We start from the raw sequence: 17,459 nt of genomic DNA on the forward strand, positions 1-17,459 counted from the left end.
CTGCAAGTCCTTCAGAATACTTTCATCTGCCCACCAGCATCACCTCTGCCTTGCTTGGGTTTAGCTTTAGCCAACTGGTATTAATTTAAAAGTTGATCTCACACAAGCACTGGGCCACCTTGGTGGTAGTGGTGTGGTTGTACATGGTAAATGACAAGTATTATCTGAAAATTGCTGGCACTTGAGTCTGTGCAATCTGACCAGTTCACTTAGTGGGTGCATATAGATGTGGAAAAAGATCAGTGAGTAAATTGATCCTTGTGGAACTCCACCAGTAAGGGGTGCAATTTCCTCATCACTGCTTGTTGGGAGTGATATTGCAGGAAGGGCTCAACCCAGGGGTGGAAAAACTATGCCCCGTGGGCCACATCCAGCCCTTGAGCTCCCGCCAGGGAGTGGGATTGGGGGCTTGCCCTGCTCCACGTGTGCCATGGCTCCTGGAAGGAGTGGCATGTCCCCGCTCTGGCTCCTACATGTAGGGGCAGCCAGGGGTTTCTGCATGCTGTCCCCACCCTAAACTCCACCCCTGCAGCTCCCATTGGCCAGGAACCACGGTCAATGGGAGCTGCAGGGGCGGCACCTGCGGACAGGACAGCGCGTAGAGCCACCTGGCCATGCTTCTGTGTAGGAGCTGGAGAGGGGACATGCCACTGCTTCCAGGAGCTGCTTGAGGTAAGTGCCGCACAGAGCCTGCACCCCTGACCTCCTCCCATGCCCCAACACCCTGCCCCAGCTCTGATCCCCCTCCTGCCCTCCAAACCCCTTGGTTCCAGCCCGGAGCACCCTTCTACACCCCAAACCCCTCATCCCCAGCCCCACCCCAGAGCCCACACCCCCAGCTGGAGCCCTCACACCCCCCTCACCCCTGCCCCAGCCTGGAGCCCTCTCCTGCACCCTGAACTCCTCATTTATGGCCCCACCCCAGAATCTGCACTCCCAGATGGAGCCCTTACCCCCTCCTGCACCCCAACCCCCAATTTCGTGAGCATTCACGGCCCGCCATACAATTTCCATACCCAGATGTGGCCCTCAGGCCAAAAAGTTTGCCCACCCCTGGCTCAGACCATTTTAGCACATTCTACCCTGGACTTCTACTATCTCTCTCAGGTGAGATGGCAGAATCTCATGGTCAACAATGTCAAATCCGGCTGAGGTCCAGCAGGATGCCAACACTAGTTCATGTGAACAGGTGGGAATTCTTTTGTATTACAAAGTTTTAGTGCTCTAGAATCTGACTTTTCTTTGCAACCCTCTGAGACTACTACTACTACTTTCTTTCCCGAGCCTATTTCCTAATTCCCACTGTTATCATCATCGTCTAACCCTGTGAAGTGTCTGAGTCTAGTTTGTATGGAAGATTCTATAAAGAACTTGTTTTGCTAGATAGTAAAGTTCCTTACCAATGACAAACTGACCTCCTTCAACTTAACTCAGCCTGGTAATTACAAAACTTAATGAGTGTCAAATACCCGGTACCATTGTCTTGTCAGTAAGACTTGAGTTGTGAATAATTCTCAAACCAGCTCTTCCCAAATGCCATTCTGTCTTGACAAAGGCTTAGGGCCAGCATGGCAGAGTGCTGGCAACGACCAGGTTTCTTCACAGATTCTGCATGAGAGAGCAGCTTACGCTCCATTGGGCAGCCCTCACCTCAGACTTGCAGAAGCTGTGTTTTGTCCCCTTGTCGGTCTGCATTAGACAGAGAGAAGCAAACTGCTTCTCCCTTGCACTGAATCAGAAAGGCAGGCACCTGCCATCCCAGCCAGAAAGCTAAGCTCACTGAGTCGGATGTTTTTTATGTGTGTGTCTGATGCCCGAGTGCTGACTCTGTGCTGGAGGCTCAGAGTAGGGACTGCAGACATGTGGTTTCTTTAATTGAGGATGGCAGCTGTGGGAGCCCATTGAATTAGCAATCCAAACAGCCAGTTTCATGGGGTGAAAGAAAACAAAAGACTCTAAACTCCATGGGGAGCCCTTTCATTTGCCAAATGCTTCTTATTCACCCAGAATATACCTGTTTGTGGGAGGGGCAGCTCCACTTCCTAAAGCTGTTGGATGTAATTAAAGCATTTCTACTGAAAAGCCGCTTCTCTCTCGATATTGATATGGGTAGTGCTGTTGGAAAAGCAGCAACTTTTGGGGCCCAAGTCACTCCCCTGGGTTCTGCCCATGTATGGCAGTACAGCCTGGGCTGCAGGCCTCTCACTGGTGGAAAGTGTGCTACGGTAAGGGTCAGTCACAGTGGCACACACCACCAACCTGAAGAATCTCCACTCTGCCAGAAGTACAGAACGGGCTTGTTTTTCCCAGAAAGTGGGAAGAATCGGCTGGAAGGGTCAGCCTCTGTTAGTGGGTTTCCTACAGAGCCTTGGCTGGAATGTAAAACAATGCTGTCCTGGCAGAACACCTGGAGAGGAGAGGTAGATGCCATTGCTCTGCTGGTTCAGGGGGTGCAATTGCCACCTCTGTGTCAGCAAGGCTGAATCAAGGCCATTACCTTTTAATTAAGTCACCAGGTGGTCTAGTGACCTCAACAATAGCAATAGCTACAATCTCTTTGCCTGTCTCACCCACTGACCTGTGTTACAGTCCCATGCTCAATCCTTTCCTAATCCGCTGCCCACTCACTTCTGCCATTATCATCTCAGCATTTAACAATGAGCTGTTCACAGGGAGCAGGGGGAGGAGAGGAACCTCTGATAGCATGGTGCCAACAACCCAGACATTTTGCACAGGGACCAGCTCGTTGTTAACTTCACACACAGTATAATTTTATTGGGGGTTGGGATGTTTCTAGTTGAGATGTTGCTTGTTTACATTTCATAGTACACTTGCTTTCACTTTGGAAAAACTGCACCAAGGTTAGAGAATCCCACATGAGGGCTAATGGGTCTGGAATTTAAGCTATTTTGTTACTTCTCTGGAGTGATATGGGGCTCCTGGAAGAGAGGAGATGATGCTCCTGGGGCAATGCAAGCTTCCCTCTAAAAGCTATGCCAATGTACTTCAATCCTGAACTGCGGTAGCGCCGGCTATTCCACTCTGAGGCCCCTAAAACAGGAACCAGTGGATACTGACCCCCATGCAACGTGACATAGGTATATAATATCTTGTAATGTTGAGCAATGTCATGGGATTGGGGCCAGGAAATAAGTCAGTCTCACAACAGCATTCCTGTGTATTGCACTGTGTTTTACAGCCTCTATGGTGCCCCAACATTGCACTTCAATCTTGATCTGCAATAGTCCGCTGTTATTCTGTGGTCCAGTGTGACATACTGTGTGACAGTTAGTCACTCCATTGGCTTATCTGCCTCCATGCCACAGATCTGTAGGTAAAGGTGCAGCTTCTCTGCAGGATTCTTCAACTATTTTGGTTGCAGAACTGAAATGCAGGTGTCATGTGTTGGGCTTAACTCCTTTAGGGCCATCCTTGAAACTCAGGCAGGAGGATAGCGGGGCAGGACCAGAAATATTAATTCATTGCTCTGTAATAAGTGTCTCCCCAGTGAAGCTTCGTAATGTTGGGTGCTCTCTCTACAGTGGTTTGGAGACTGTTAAGAGTGCAGGCTTGCTGGGTTCATAACAGTGTCAGTGTTGGAGAACCTCTTACCTGTTTTTCTGCATTCTCAGCCCTCTGCTCTGCCTCGACTACTCTCTGCTCCAGCTCCTGCATCTTCACGGCCAGAAAAGAGATTTGACAGTGAGCAGAATCATTAATTTTTTTTTTACTCATAAGCTGCTGGTTTCTTTAACAGGAACTTTGATCTTTGGCATTCATGGGGTTAACTGGACAGCTCTGACCAGGAAACAAAGATCTTTGATCTCCCCCAGCCTACCCTGCCACCCCTTTTGGATTTGCAAGAACCATTTCCTCATTAGTGAGCTTCACCATTCATTACATGGGTCAAAGGAACATCCCTGGTGCCCTGACCCGCCTCTGCAATTTATACTTGGTGGGTTGTCTCTGCAAGTAGTGTGGCTATAGCCCATCCTTCTTTCCTGTGCTTTCTCCAAACAGTGACTCTTTAATAGGGGGAAATAAAACTGAATACAGCTCTGAATGGCTCCCAGTAGGCTACATACACTATCTAAATCTAAATAGGTCGAGTAGATACTGTGGTCTAGCTACAAAAGCAGCCCCTAATCTCACCAACGCTACAGGTTAATGATCATTTAACATTCCTATTGTACCTTTCATCCCAAAGAATTTAACTAACTAGTCCTTAATTGAAGGAAAGCTCACAGCAAAGTCAATGGATGTCTCTGGTTGATTAAAGAGTATGGAATTTAATCCTAAACATACAGGAATTCCTTCACCTTCAGTGAAATGCACCCATGTCTGGAGTGAAACACAACAACTAGTTAACACACTACATAACTATGTAACAATAAAATATGAAGTCAACTGTATCCAGTTTAAACTGGAGAGAGGATTTAGAGGCAGAATGTAGTTAACCAAGCTAGAATTTGGTGTAGGGCCTATTTTTGCCAAAAATATCATAGGCTTTACAAGTGGTTACAACCTCTGTTGGACAATTCAAGCAAGAAGTGGCACCCCGGCAACTAACACACATGCCAGCTGTCCCTACAGGCCCTACTTATAGCACAAAGTATAGGGTTTTTTCACTCTATTATTCCAAACCACTATAGAACCCCTATAGAGTTAACAGAAACTGTAAACTTTCTATAGACTTTGATAGTGAATTGTATCTAGGCCCCTACTAAATTCATGGTCCATTTTGGTTAATTCCACAGTCATAGGATTTTAAAAATCATAAATTTCATGATTTCAGCTATTTAAATCTAAAATTTCAAGGTGGTATAATTGTAGGGGTCCTGACCCAAAAAGGAGTTGGGGAGGGGGGTGTTGCAAGGTTATTGCAGGGGGCGGGGGAGGGTTGAAGTACTACTACCCTTACTTCTGTGCTGCTGCTGGTGGTGGCAGTGCTTTCAGAGCTGGGCAGCTAGAGAGCAGCGGGACTGGCCGGAAACCCAGCTCTGAAGGCAGAGCTGCCACCAGCAGCAGCGCGGAAGTAAGGATGGCCTGGTATGGTATTTGCCACCTTTCCTTCTGCGCTGTTCTGGCAGCGGTTCTGCCTTCAGACCTAGGCTCCCAGCCAACAGCCGCTGGTCTCCAGTCACCCAGCACTGAAGGCAGCTCAGAAGTAAGGGTGGCGGTATTGCAAACCCTCTACAACTCCCTTTTGGGTCAGGACCCTTAATTTGAGAAACGTTGGTCTCCCCCATGAAATCTGTATAGTATAGGGTAAAAGCACACAAAAGACCAGATTTCACCAGGGAGTGTGTGTGTGGGGGGGAACGGACACACACACCAGATTTCACAGTCCACGATGCGTTTTTCATGGCTGTGAATTTGGTAGGGCCATGTAGCAAGGTGCTGCTGCAAAAGCACCTAATTAGCCCCTGCTCAGCCAGCTCCAATCAAGAGGAATAGATTCAGACTGGTGTAACAGGCATGATTCCTGGCCTGGGGATTGGCTCCACCTGTGGGCCTGACAAGCCAGTAGTTATGAGGGCTGGGAGCCAGTATGAAGGGGGGCTACCAGGAGAATGGGCAGTCTTCTGGCTGTGGGCTGATTGCTTGGGAAGGAGGGAACTAATCCTGTAAGCCTTGTACATAGCTCAACACTGATGGTGGGAGAACTGTGTGTGTAAATAAAGTCAAAGGTGCTGCATAACAGGAAGCCTCTCTGAGCTTTATTGGGGCAGTCAGCGGGCCCCAGGAAGAGGGGCGGGCAGAGGACCCTGTTACAGGCCCTAATTATATCCCTGCTATAGAATTCTACAGGATAGTTCAAAAAAACACAGAAAAACCTCACTCTCTATTAAATTCTATAACTTTTTTGAATTTTTTCTTTGGATCCCTAACTAAAGGTCTGTAAAGATTCTGTTGGTTTCATCCCTTCTAAATTCTACAAGACTTTTCCATAATTTCAGTGGCATTTAAAAGAATGTCCCTATTTTTCTTTTCATGTATCCCTTTTTGTAGCTCTCAAATGTTAGCAGGTAAGGAGCACAGCACATCCTAACAGCATGCTGTAGCATTGGTTCAGCACTAACTAATTTACTTTTCACTATTGATGCCACATTTCCTCCATTTGCATTTCAATCAGCTAGGATAGTCAAACCAGAGGGTCAGATTCACATCATTATTAACAGAAGACTCAGTTTATCATTCCCCTTGTGATAGGACAGGAGTAAGGCCTGTCAGTGCATATCCCCACTGTCGAGGGGCCCTGTGCCAGGCACAAATCGGGCTCTGCCGCCTCTGTGCTGTCTCTGCAGCAGCCCAAAATGTGTTGGGTGTAAAATGTGATGGGGTATAAGCTAGGCAGACCTGTATCCCAGTGATTGTGTTCTTCAAAACCCATCAGGGACACAACTTAGGGCAGCCTTCAGGATCGCCCTCACCCTGGTCATACCCCCACCCCCATCCCATCCCTGCCTCAGAACCAGTACTTAATTTGCAATGAAAGAGGTGCTGGGGCTGAAGCAATTTTTTTTTTTTTTACTTTCATAACTGACTCAACAAGCCCAGAAGAGCTGGGGCTCAGCCTTGGTAAGTCCTGGCACAAATTAAGCATTGCTCATAACCCTCTAAATAGAAGAGGCACAAACTACCTCCACTCCTTCTGTGGCAGTATCCTAGAGAGACAAGGTGGGTGAGGTAATAACTTATAGGACCAACACCAACTTCTGTTTGGTGAGAGAGACAAATTTCCAAATACACAGAGCTCTTTCTCAGATCTGGGAAATGTACTCAGAGTATTCTAACCAATTTCATTTCCTGGTTCCAGTGCTCTAGTACAGTGTGCTCTGCTGCGTCCACAGGTTCGGCCGATCGCGACTCCCACTGGCCGCGGTTCACCGCTCCAGGTGAATGGGGGCTGCATGAAGCAGCACAAGCCAAGGGACGTGCTGGCCACCCTTCCTGCAGTCCCCATTGGGGTAAACAAAACGGTCCGGTGCGCCAGGGGCTTTCCCTGAACAAGCGGCGGACTGGCTTTGAGAACCACTGCTCTAGTACAAAGGTGCTGGGTCTAGATTTTCAGAGATGCTTCAGGGGAAGGTTTACATCTGTTCTCTCCTAAAATGAGTAGATTTTTTATTTCAGGGACATATTTGTTTACATTCAGTTCTGTAACTGCCATCACTTCTAATAAAACCTACATTTTGGGCTTGAATCAAGCCCAAATAAAGTTCAGCTCTTATTTCCCTTCTTCAACAGTGTCAAGGATCAGGGGGTAGCCGTGTTAGTCTGTATCCACAAAAACAACAAGGAGTCCAGTGGCACCTTAAAGACTAACAGACCAGGTAACCTCAGGTAACTCCCTTCTCTTCATGTGCCAGTATATTTACGTCTGTATCTGTAATTTTCACTCCATGCATCTGAAGAAGTGGGGGTTTTACCCACGAAAGCTTATGCTCAAATAAATCTGTTAGTCTTTAAGATGCCACTGGACTCTTTGTTGTTCTTCAACAGTGTCATCCCCAGGGCTTTAGCCTCTTCTATGGAAACATTCAGCACTGTCAAGAACTCCTTCCTTCAGAGCCTGTCTGGCTTTGATCCCTCTCAAGCTTTAGCTAGTCCTTCCCAGCTCCTCCCTCTCTCTCTCTCTCTCAACAAAGTAATATTTGCACACTTACTGATCCTCCTACTGGAGAAAAACACAGAGCTGTAGGATAGGGTCCTGGAGACCCTTTGTGTTCACAGGGCTGTGTTTGAGAGCTTGCTCCATTCCCATAACATTTCCCTGGAGAGTTGACTCTGTGCCAGGAAAACCTGGCGGCCAGAGACAGCACCTAGGAAACACATGGACCTTTCATTCCCTCTTGCTTTACTACAGCAACAGCATTGGTGGATGCTTTTGCAATATGGACTACTACTTGACTCATATGTTCCCTGTCCCCTTTTCCAAATATATTCTTTGCAGTAGGGGTGAACTGTGAAAGATTCAGTTTATCTAAATTCCCAAAACTTAGATGCTTGTCCCAAACTCTTCAGTCTGCACAAGATGAGATTAAACCCAGACCCTTGGAATCCAGGGCCCAATATCACAGGGAGCCTGGACAAAGCGATGAGTATGAAGCAGCAGATGGCAGTTCTGTGCACAGCTGTTTGCTGCTGGTCAGCTGCCTCACTTGAGAGAAAGATCAATAACTCAGAGTAGAAGACAAGCTCTCTAGGAGAGGAGTGGTAGGAGCAAGAGACTGTTCTGGGGAGGCGACAGGGTTTTGGGGTAGCCTTTTGGTAGTTCTGGGTACTATGATTTAGTCTTAATCCATCCTGGGTCTGCAAAAAATGTTGGAAGCCTCACAAGAACAAGTTCGCATATGAAGCTTCCAGTACTTCCTAATGTCCTTATAGAAGAAGGCATGAGGACAAATTGGAGAGTCCAGTGGAGGACAACAAAAATGATTAGGGGACTGGGGCACATGATTTATGATGAGAGGCTGAGGGAACTGGGGTTATTTAGTCTGCAGAAGAGAAGAGCGAGGGGGGATTTGATAGCAGCCTTCAATGACCTGAAGGGGGGTTCCAAACAGGATGGAGCTAGGCTGTTCCCAGTGGTGGCAGATGACAGAACAAGACGCAATGGTCTCAAGTTGCAGTGGGGGAGGTCTAGGTTGGATATTAGGAAACACTATTTCACTAGGAGGGTGGTGAAGCACTGGAATGGGTTACCTAGGATGGTGGTGGAATCTCCGTCCTTAGAGGTTTTTAAGGCCCGGCTTGACAAAGCCTTGGCTGGGATAATTTAGTTGGTGTTGGTCCTGCTTTGAGGAGGGGATGGGACTAGATGACCTCCTGAGGTCTCTTCCAACCCTAATATTCTATGAGGCAGAAGCAGGTGGTAGCAGATAGACAGTTGTAGTTGAGCTCATGTAATACTGACAGACCCCAGTCGCTGGCGGGCGGGATCAAACCTGGGGCCTCTGGAGCTTAGTGCATTAGCCTCTACCACAAGAGCTAAAAGCCAACTGGCTGTTACCTGAGACTGTAGAGCAGACTTATTTTATCTCTCTCTCTAAGTGGCCTCAGTGCCACGAGATGGGACAGAACACCACACCCAAGAGGTGTGTGCGTTACACAAAGAACTAAGAACAGGGATACCTGGTGTGACATTGCACTCCATATGCTTTATGGAAATATGCTTATGAATATGATGTAACTGGAATATGCTTTATGCAAAAGGTCTCTTGTAAGGTATCATTACAAAGCTTATAACGTACTGAGTGTTCATCCTATTTGTATGTATGCATCGTTCTTGTATCTGAAGTTAGAAATATGAAGTATAACTCTGAGGTCCTATTGTAATTATGAAAAGTGTGGGCCATTAATGGTGGATTAGAATCTTGATGGCTCCCATTGACTAGAACAACTGGTTGTAGATGGTTTATTTACCTGCAAGCCTTTCTGTAAAGGTGTGGGGTGGGCTAGCCCGTGGGTGTGTAATGAAGAATGAGGTCTCGCAGGACATGTGACCATGTCACCTGATACTGGAATCCATCTTAAATCTGGTACTTTTTCATTTAGAAGGAGGGGTGGGGACCCAGAGAGACAAAAGATTCCCACCTTGTGCCAAAACTATAAAAAGGGATGGAGCAGGACAGGGGAGTGTGGGGCAGTCATGAGAAAACCCCCGCTTTCCACCTTAGCTGTCTGCTGGAAGTAACAAGGACTGTACCACAGAAAGGATTGGGCCCAGACCAGGAAGGAGTCTAGTCTGTGAAAGAAGCTTATTGGAACATCTCTGAGGGTGAGATATTATCTGTAATCAGTTTCTTACAGTTTCTTAATGTATTAGGCTTAGACTTGCATGTTTTTGCTTGGTGACTTACTTTGTTCTGTCTGTTATTACTTGAAACCACTTAAATCCTACTTTTTATGCTTAATAAAATCACTTTTGTTTTGAACCCAGAGTAAGTGATTAATATCTGGAGGAGCAAACAGCTGTATATCTTTCTCTATCAGTGTTATAGAGGGCAGACACTTTATGAGTTTACCCCCATAAGCTTTATACAGAGTAAAATGGATTTATTTGGGGTTTGGATCCCATTGGGAGCTGAGTGTTCGGGTACTGGAGGCAGGTGACCTGCTAAGCTGTTTTCAGTTAAGTCTGCAGCTTTGGGGGCATGGACCAGACCTGAGTCTGTGTTACAGCAGGCTAGCATGTCTGGCTCAACAAGGCAGGGTTCTAGAGTCCCAAGTTGGCAGGGAAAACAGGCTCAGAGGTAGTCTCAGCACATCAGGTGACAGTCGCAAGGGGGTCTCTGTGACCGAACCTGTCACAGCTGGGCTCTATTTATCTCTGAAATGATGTGTGACAGAGGACAAAATGTAAAGAGCAATTAAAGTTAGTGGGAGCAGCAGATCCGTCCCTTGGAAAAATTGGGCTTTAAGCATCTCAAGCTGATCACCTAAAATTAGTGCCATCTTCTTGAAAATGCGGTCATAAACACTTCTGGGCTCAAGTGTCCCCATATGTAAAATGAGAATGATGTTACTCCCCACCAGACAGAGGGATTGTAAGCACTAGTTTAATTATTGTAGAGCATATTCATATCCTCAGATGGAAGGTAGCAGAGGGGGGGGTGTGTGTGCGCGTACACATTTTAATGATCAAACAGCAAACAAAATTACATACACTAAACTTAATGTTTGGTAGGGCTAGCATAAAATATCACAATGAGCACTAAATTCTCCTCATTTTCAGTGTTCTCAGCCAAGAGGCCAAGGCTTTAATGGGCCATGGAGCCTGACTCCTCTCCAGCTTGTAAAGGTAATCCGTCTAGGTGAGGATGGAATAGTTCAGCAGGGAAATGTTATGGAAGCTTGCCTGGCTACTGTCCATGCTGCACCTGTTCTGATTCCTGGCCAATCAGTCCTTGGTAATCTTGGCAGAGAAGTCAACTTGGAGGCTATTTAGTGTTAATGGTAGTGGTGGGTCTTGTCAGGTGAACATAAGTCCACTAAGACTGGAGATTCACCAATACATTCGTCATACAGTAAGCCACTGAATAGCCACCGCCAAATGGTAATAGCTTCTGACAGCTACCAGTATGGGCTACATGCAAACTAGGGACACTTTAAACGTGGAACAAAAATCAATGCTGGATGACCATTGTGTTAGAGTCAGCGGAGGAAATGGCTTTATGCCCTCACTGTTACCCACAAGATGGGCATTTCTGTGACTTTTCTCCCCTTGCCTGTATTGCTTAATTTTATAGAAACATCCCCCACCTTATGATTCAAATGAGCATGGAGTTGACAGCTCAAAATGCACCCATGCTCTCTTGCTGAGTGTACCTTTGGAACTTATCATCCTGGATTTGGGTCTTTACCAGATGCTGTTGAATATCCTAGGTATGTAACCATCTATTAATTCCTGCAGAATTAACTCTTCCTGCTGTGATACCATTATCTCCCACAAGATAAGCAGGACTGGAGCAGGTCAGGACCTGGATGATAGATTTCCAAGAAAACTCATGATTTTTCAGGAAGTATTGGCTTTTCTTCCCTCTGAAGTAGCATCATGCTAGCTGGCTTAGTACTACTCTAACTGGTGACTTTTGAAGGATATAAAACTGAGGTCATGACTACTTGTGGTCACTAAAGATTCCATACACTTTCTGTAAGATTGAGGTGACCAGGCTAAATTACAGATGAGTTAAATTCTGACACCCTAACTCCCCATGCAATTTAAAGTGAACTGATAGTCTTCACTTCCTGTACTAACCGGTTGTGTATCACCTAATTCACAGGGCCTGCGATGAGACTTAATATACTCCTGTTTGTAAGGCTCTTTGATATTCCTAGGGGAATTAATAATACTTAGTATTTATATAGCTTCTTCCATTTTAAAATCTGAAAATACTTCATAATTATACAGATAGGGAAACTGAGTCACATTGATGAAGTGACTTGTCCCCAGACACACAGCAAATCAGTTGAAGAACCAGGATTAAAAGGCCTCTCTCCCAACTCCATTCCTGTACTTCCACCATTATCCCATGCTATCTCCTGCATATGCTACAGAAAGGCAAAGATTTGTCATTCAAATGTCTCAAAATGAAGCTGCGTCAAAGCCCCATGGCCATATTAAACCCGAGCGTATAAGAGGCTTTTCAAAGGATTGCTATAAGATGCATCCCTCTTCCATACAAACAAGTGAGAAGCCATGCAACTGGTCCCTCTAAAGGCTGCGTAGGAACCTGCCTGCCACGTACATGAACAGACCTCTGCTCATATGTTCAGTCAGGCATTCAAAATAGAACCAAGGCTTAAAGTTAATTTGTTGCTCAGCTTTTTTGTGTGTTCTTTTTTCTGAGAGGCCCACAGCTCACTTGTAACCAGGTCATCATGCTGCCATGGCAACAGTCTGCCATGTCACTCACCAACAGATGATTATCCCCCTCTGTGTGTGTGAGAAACCCAGAGAGTGGAAATAAATGCCTGTACCAAAGACACACAATCCCTGATGATGTACACATACTCCTAGAACCCAGTCTCTAGCACCTATGGCGGGCTGAGGGGAATGCAGAACTTTCTCATAAAGACATGGTATTTTAGTATCTTTGACATAGTTATTAAGGACCTGATTCTACAAACACCTAAATCTTAGTAACTTTACTCATATAGTTAAGTTTCCATGGGATCAGGCTGTCAATACGTAACCTCACAAGTGCAACTCCACTTCCTCTGTCCAAAACTGCATGGAAAGGATACTGGGTTAAATTGTATTAGCTTTATAAACATTCCTTATGTTACAAGCAGCACTGTAGATTACTCAGTCTGAAACCCTTTTTAACATTTAATGTATTTGCATCATAAAATGTAGAGTATTACCAGCCACAAGGGTTCAAAAATCATTAGTCAGATCAGATCCCCCAAAATATCATTAGATTGGCTTAAAAACCCAAACTCTTTATTTGCCTTCTGGTTTCCGAGTCTTTACAGTACATGTGGTTCGCTTTTTCAAACTTTTATCTACAGCTATGAGGGCTAAACATTTTTGAAAGCTGAGATTCTCTTGATTCTAACAGGCAAGGCTTCATTATCATTTGTATTACCCTAGCACTTGGGAACTGCAGCCATGGACCAGGAATGCATGGTGCTAGGCTGTCCCTGGCCTAAAGAGTTTACAATCTAAGTAAGAAATATCAAATATTACAAGACTTGTGCTAAAATTGGCAACACTACCTGTGGAGTATTTTCACTTCACTTCACTTGGATAGCAATGCTAGACTGGTCAGTTTCACTCTGGTTCACTTTCCAGTTCTCTCAGTGCTATAATGTTTAGGTTGCAAATGCTCTAAAGGGATGGTTGCTTAACAACTTGTTTCCCTTGGAATAAAAAAAAATGGAAATATTTGTATTGTCTTAAATTATGCAATAGCTATTTCTTTTTGGGCAATTTTTTTTTCTTTTTAAAAATTTCAGATAAAGTTCCATAACTGGTGCCAGTTAATTTTGCCATTATCTTCAATAGGAGCAGGAGTGGTTTTATATGGCTGAACAAATTTACTAAAAATGTATATATTAAAGTGTCACTGTTCTGATATCTCCGTAACCATTACATTGATACTTCTCATGAACAACTTGGCAAAAGTAGGGACTTCCAGGAAGTAGGTCTGAGCTGAGTTGCAAGAGACTGTCCACTCAGGGTGATAAGGTAGCAATTTTGGCACACAGAGGGGTTCTACTCTGCAGTGAGGGGAGGGGGAAGAGATTTGGAGCAGGGGTGTGTGGGAGGGAAAGATGTATGGGAGCTGAGAAAACACTGTTCTAGTCCCTCATCATAGAGCCCTAGAGATGAGTGTCCTTGTCCTGACAGCACTAAGAATCGGATCACAAACAAATGCACACAACCCAAATATTTTTCTCCGTTCATCTATTAAACAGATGAATGGAAATTGCCAAGGGGTGTCAGTTTGGGATGATGTGAAGGGGACACTTATCCACTGAATGGGAGTAAGCATTTGCCCTCTACATCCCCAGCACACTCATTTCACATAGGCCAGTGGTTCCCAAATGGAGGCTTGTGGGACTACTGGGAATCTATAAGGCACTTCCTGGTCATCTGCAGAATGCTGGTCAGTCATATCATGCTGGTCTTCCTTGTTTTCAACAGCTTATACGTAGTTCAGGGTCTTCATTGTAAAGAAGAGCCTGGAGGACTGTACTAGCAGCTGAAAAGAAGGAAGAGGAGCCAGCCACCAGCAAGTGAGGAATGTCCAGGAAAGAAGGGAATGAGGCAGCCCAGGCAGTACGACCAGGGGAAGGAGAGGTACCAGCTGAAAGAGAAATCTGTGTGGTACAGGAGAAGGAGAGACAGACATTCTCAGAAGAGGTGGGGTAGGGGTTGGGGAAGAGGAAGAACCAGAACAGAGAGAGGGAGGAAGAGCTGAAATGAAGAGCAAAAACAGACAGTAGGATTCTCTCTCCTCAAAAAGAACACTTATTACCTTCAGCTAAACAAACAGATGCTCTCCTAATATACCCTTTCCATGTAAGCAATTGCCATAGTTGCTACAAGGCTGGTAAGAGACTGTGAATGAGGAGTGAGTGAGTCTGCAGACAGTCTTCCAGTTCAGAGAGATTGAACCCCTGACCCAGGCCACCTAACCACGATCAGATGGTGGAGAACCTGTATTCAGCAGGGGCACTGTGTACTGTAAAACTTCACTTGGACAAGCAAGTTCACATATGTCCTGAAACCTGACCCTTAACTTGTCCTCCTCTCCTCTCCCCTCCTGATATACGTTAAGTATATGGGGCCCCGCTCTTTGACCTTTCATTAAACCACATCACAAAGCCATACAGCTGGTTACAGAGTAACTTGATCACTGAACCAAACTGTTGAGATTAGGGAACAAAGGGCCTATTGCTTTGACTGAAGGGCTGGATTAGCCCCAGAGTTGCTTCCCTTTCCATAGCAGGGGGCTCCCTGAAGCAGGTGACTATCCCACTGTCCTTGGCCAGGATTTTCATCAAAGGTTCTATGGAGGGGAGAGTCAAACAGGCGTATGGTGTGTTCATGCTCCAGAAGGAGATTTAATAAACAGTTTCATTAGTTTGATGTGGATTTAGTCTAAGAATTTCCATGGAAAGAAATAAAACTAGGAAGTGGCTATACACAGCCTAAGAAATGAGGCTTAGATTTCCTTGGTGTCATAAAAGCTGGTCTGGCTGCCTTAATACCAGGCCTACGCTCTGGCTCTGTACAGTGCATAAAGTTTGCTTAGCCGCCTGGCTTTAAAACTGGTTAGAAAGTGTCCCCAGTATGGACAGGCCTTGGAGGAGCTCAGCCCAGATGCTGCCTTCCCAAAATGAAGTGAGCTGAGAGTTTCTCAGACCTGTATGAAGTGTGAAATGAACAGGACTGGAACGCTCTATATCATGTTAGTGCAAATGTAATTAAAGTGAAAGTAAGATTGAAAATCACTACAGGGGTTGAGATAACTGTGCTTTCTGAAGGAATGTACAAACAAGGGTTCCTAATGTAAAATGGAGCAAAACTGATGTAGGTCACAATTATCATCAGGGACAGATTAAAAAAGTGTTAGGATGTCTGCAGCTTGCCTACTTAACTGTGACTGAAGGAAATTGCTACCACCATACAAATAACTGATTGGCTGAACCCTCTTAAATTGGATTATCATAAACCACGTTGGATCCAGTGAGGGAATCAAAAGCAAACTATAAGCTGTATTAATACAGGCATGAGGTTAATAAAAGGGGTCCCAGCAAAAATGCATGTGGCTGAAAGTACTATTCTTAATTTCTAAAGGTTAATCCTGTGCCTTATGCTTTGTGGGAACCTGTAGAAAGGCAGTTACTAGAGCTACACTAGCAGGAAATAATTTCACATGAAGAGCTCAAGGAATGAGCTTTGACTTGCAGCCCTCTGCAGAACATAAATAAACCTGCTGTTACCAGAGCATTTCAATCTCACTTTCCAGACAGATGGTGTTTTCCCCTCTTCAAAACACTGATAAATTAAAAAATATAATCTCAGAGAAAAAGAAATCCAGGTGTGTGTGTGTGTGTGTAACACAGAATATCAAAAGTAAAAACCTCCTTCTCTCTTCCTCCCCAACTTTGAGTGAACTTAGTGGACAAGAAAGTGAGGGACAGACAAAAAGTAGTTTTTTTAAGACAGAAAGGTGCTGTACAAGCTTCCCCTGCACAACACTGATAATGCGTCTCAGTCCTGAGCGGCTGTTCCCCTTGACAGTTTTGGCCTGGGACCTGACACAACTGTCACAATACAGCATAGTTCTGTACCCCTCTAAGCTCTTCTAATACCAACCCAATCTGGACCTGCAGCATCCTCCACTATTGTTGGCCCAAGATCCAAATCAACTCTGCTATTGTGTCTATGCCCTACAGTAGTCAGAGTCATTCCCTGGATAGAGACTGCCAATTGTGCCAGACTGTGTGGTGGTGTGGATAAACAAGAAGCTGGAATGAGCCTGCAAAACTCCTTTCATTTGTGACTTGAGACAAAATCTCAACAAAGGTCTCCAGAGGTGAAAATTTAAAATATTAAATTCCAGTGAGCCACTAAGGAGCCTTTGCATTAAATGAGTCTGATGGTACAATATGTCAGATGCACAGGACCCAATTTTCATTTACACTAATGCCACTTTATACCACGCTGGGAGGCACATCACCATCAGGCTCTTTAACAATATAAAGTGACTATAGTGTAAGTGGGAATTAGGTCCAGATGTAGTACAACTGACTGATTGTTCTTGCTCATTGATTTCACTGCATAGCCCAGTAATAGGTAGGTAGACATGTTCTAGTACATAGCTTTGGCCTCACCTTTTCAGCTAGTAACTCTCGGATCTTGCTAGCCTGCAGACGGAATTTGAAGAGCTGGGATTCCAATGCGAGGCACCGTTTCTGCCAGTCCATGCAGCTGCTGTTCTCCATTGCAAGCTCTGCCATGGCAAAGCTCTTCGTCTCCTTAGGCAGATCCTCCAAAGTACTCTTTAAAAAACAAAAAAACAAAAAAACAAAAACTGAGAAAAGAAAAATACAAACTTTGAAATGATTATCCTGGCAGGGTTTTTCTCCATTAGTTCCTGTACGAGGGCATGTAGGGGAGATGCCTTCTCCCAAAGCTTTTGGCTTTAGCCTACTATGTAGAGAGTTGAATAGTGTAGGTTTCCACCATGCTATTGTGGGGTGTCCTCTTGAAGCCATCCTACCTTTAACACAAGACCTCCAGCACAGCCACTAGGACTGGTAGTCAACATGGACTATCATGAGACAAAGCTTTGTTAATGTTAAGGTTTTTAAACTAAGAGCTGGGGGAAAGCCGACAGCTGAGAGGAGCACATGGTTGGGACTGAGACATTCCTTTGGGGACAATCTATTAATTATAGTAGTAAGTAAGTAATATAGTAAGGAGGAGAGGATCG

General features: G+C 45.2%; 1 protein-coding gene across 1 annotated transcript in view; it reads right to left on the reverse strand.

Moving 5' to 3' along the window:
• PLEKHH1 (pleckstrin homology, MyTH4 and FERM domain containing H1) overlaps nt 1-16,998 on the reverse strand; it is a 70,660-nt gene extending 53,662 nt beyond the window's left edge. The window contains exons 1-2 of the mRNA XM_077818715.1: nt 16,858-16,998; nt 3,613-3,675 (exon numbers count right to left, since the gene is read on the reverse strand). Of these exons, the coding sequence (XP_077674841.1) occupies nt 3,613-3,675; nt 16,858-16,983 (189 nt within the window). The 5' untranslated portion in view covers nt 16,984-16,998. The remainder of the gene's footprint in view (nt 1-3,612; nt 3,676-16,857) is intronic.
• Nucleotides 16,999-17,459: the final 461 nt, after the last annotated feature.

Source organism: Eretmochelys imbricata, chromosome 6 (assembly GCF_965152235.1).
Source record: "Eretmochelys imbricata isolate rEreImb1 chromosome 6, rEreImb1.hap1, whole genome shotgun sequence".
Classification (NCBI taxonomy): domain Eukaryota; kingdom Metazoa; phylum Chordata; order Testudines; family Cheloniidae; genus Eretmochelys; species Eretmochelys imbricata.